The 891-nt window shown below is 70.9% G+C and overlaps 1 protein-coding gene across 1 annotated transcript in view; it reads right to left on the bottom strand.

The window, feature by feature from the left end:
• YY1 (YY1 transcription factor) overlaps window positions 1-883 on the bottom strand; it is a 27,374-nt gene extending 26,491 nt beyond the window's left edge. Inside the window, exon 1 of the mRNA XM_006839524.1 lies at window positions 130-883. Coding sequence (XP_006839587.1) covers window positions 130-799 — 670 coding nt within the window. The 5' untranslated portion in view covers window positions 800-883. The remainder of the gene's footprint in view (window positions 1-129) is intronic.
• Window positions 884-891: the final 8 nt, after the last annotated feature.

Genomic DNA, 891 nt, shown 5'->3' with positions numbered 1-891 from the left:
GGCCCGCCATCTTTCGGGGCCGCCATACTTGCCCTGCGAAGAAGATGGCGGCGCCCATCGCACACATAAAACATGGCTTCCCTTCAAAACAAAAACAGCCGGGGCCCGGGGCGCGCGGCTGGTGCTCACCTGACGACCACATGGTGACGGAGAACTCGCCCTCCAGCGTCTTGATCTGCACCTGCTTCTGCTCCCACTTCTTGTTGCCCGGGTCGCCGCCGCCGCCGCCCGCCGCCCCGGCCCCGCCGCCCAGGTAACTCTTCTTGCCGCTCTTCTTGCCGCCGCCCTTCTTGACGCGGCCGCCGCCCGCCGACGACGCGCCGCCGCCGCCGCTCTTGCCAGCCGCCGCCACGGTGACGAGCGTCTGCTCGATGTAGTCGTCGTCGCCGCCGGCGGGCGCGGGCACCGGGATCAGGATCTGGTCCTCGAAGCCGTCGTCGGCTCGCAGCCCGTCCGAGTCGTCGCCGCCCACCACCTCCTCGCGCGTCTGCACCAGGATCACCTCCTGGTGGTGGTGCACCTGGCTCGGGTCGTCAGTGACCAGCGGCTGCAGCGCGATCATGGGCGGGTGGTGGTGATGGTGGTGGTGGTGGTGGTGGTGGTGGTGGCCGGCGTGCCCGTGGCCGCCCTGCTCGCCGCCGTCCTCGTCGTCTTCGTCGTCGTCGTCCTCCTCGCCCACCACCGTGGTCTCGATGGTCTCCACCGGGATGGTCTCCACCTCGATCTCGTGCAGCTCCACGATCTCGGCCGGCATCTCCGAGCCGTCCGTGGCGATGTACAGGGTGTCGCCCGAGGCCATGGCTGCGGGCTCCGCCGCCACGGCCGCGGCGGCCTCGCTGCTGGGCTGCAGGCGGCCGCGGGGAAGGAAGGCTGAGGGAGGAAGGCGGCGGG

Source organism: Chrysochloris asiatica, unplaced genomic scaffold (assembly GCF_000296735.1).
Source record: "Chrysochloris asiatica unplaced genomic scaffold, ChrAsi1.0 scaffold00025, whole genome shotgun sequence".
Taxonomy (NCBI): Eukaryota; Metazoa; Chordata; class Mammalia; order Afrosoricida; family Chrysochloridae; genus Chrysochloris; species Chrysochloris asiatica.
The sequence above is the reverse complement of the archived record's forward strand: the minus strand, read 5'-3'. Positions and strand labels throughout refer to the sequence as shown.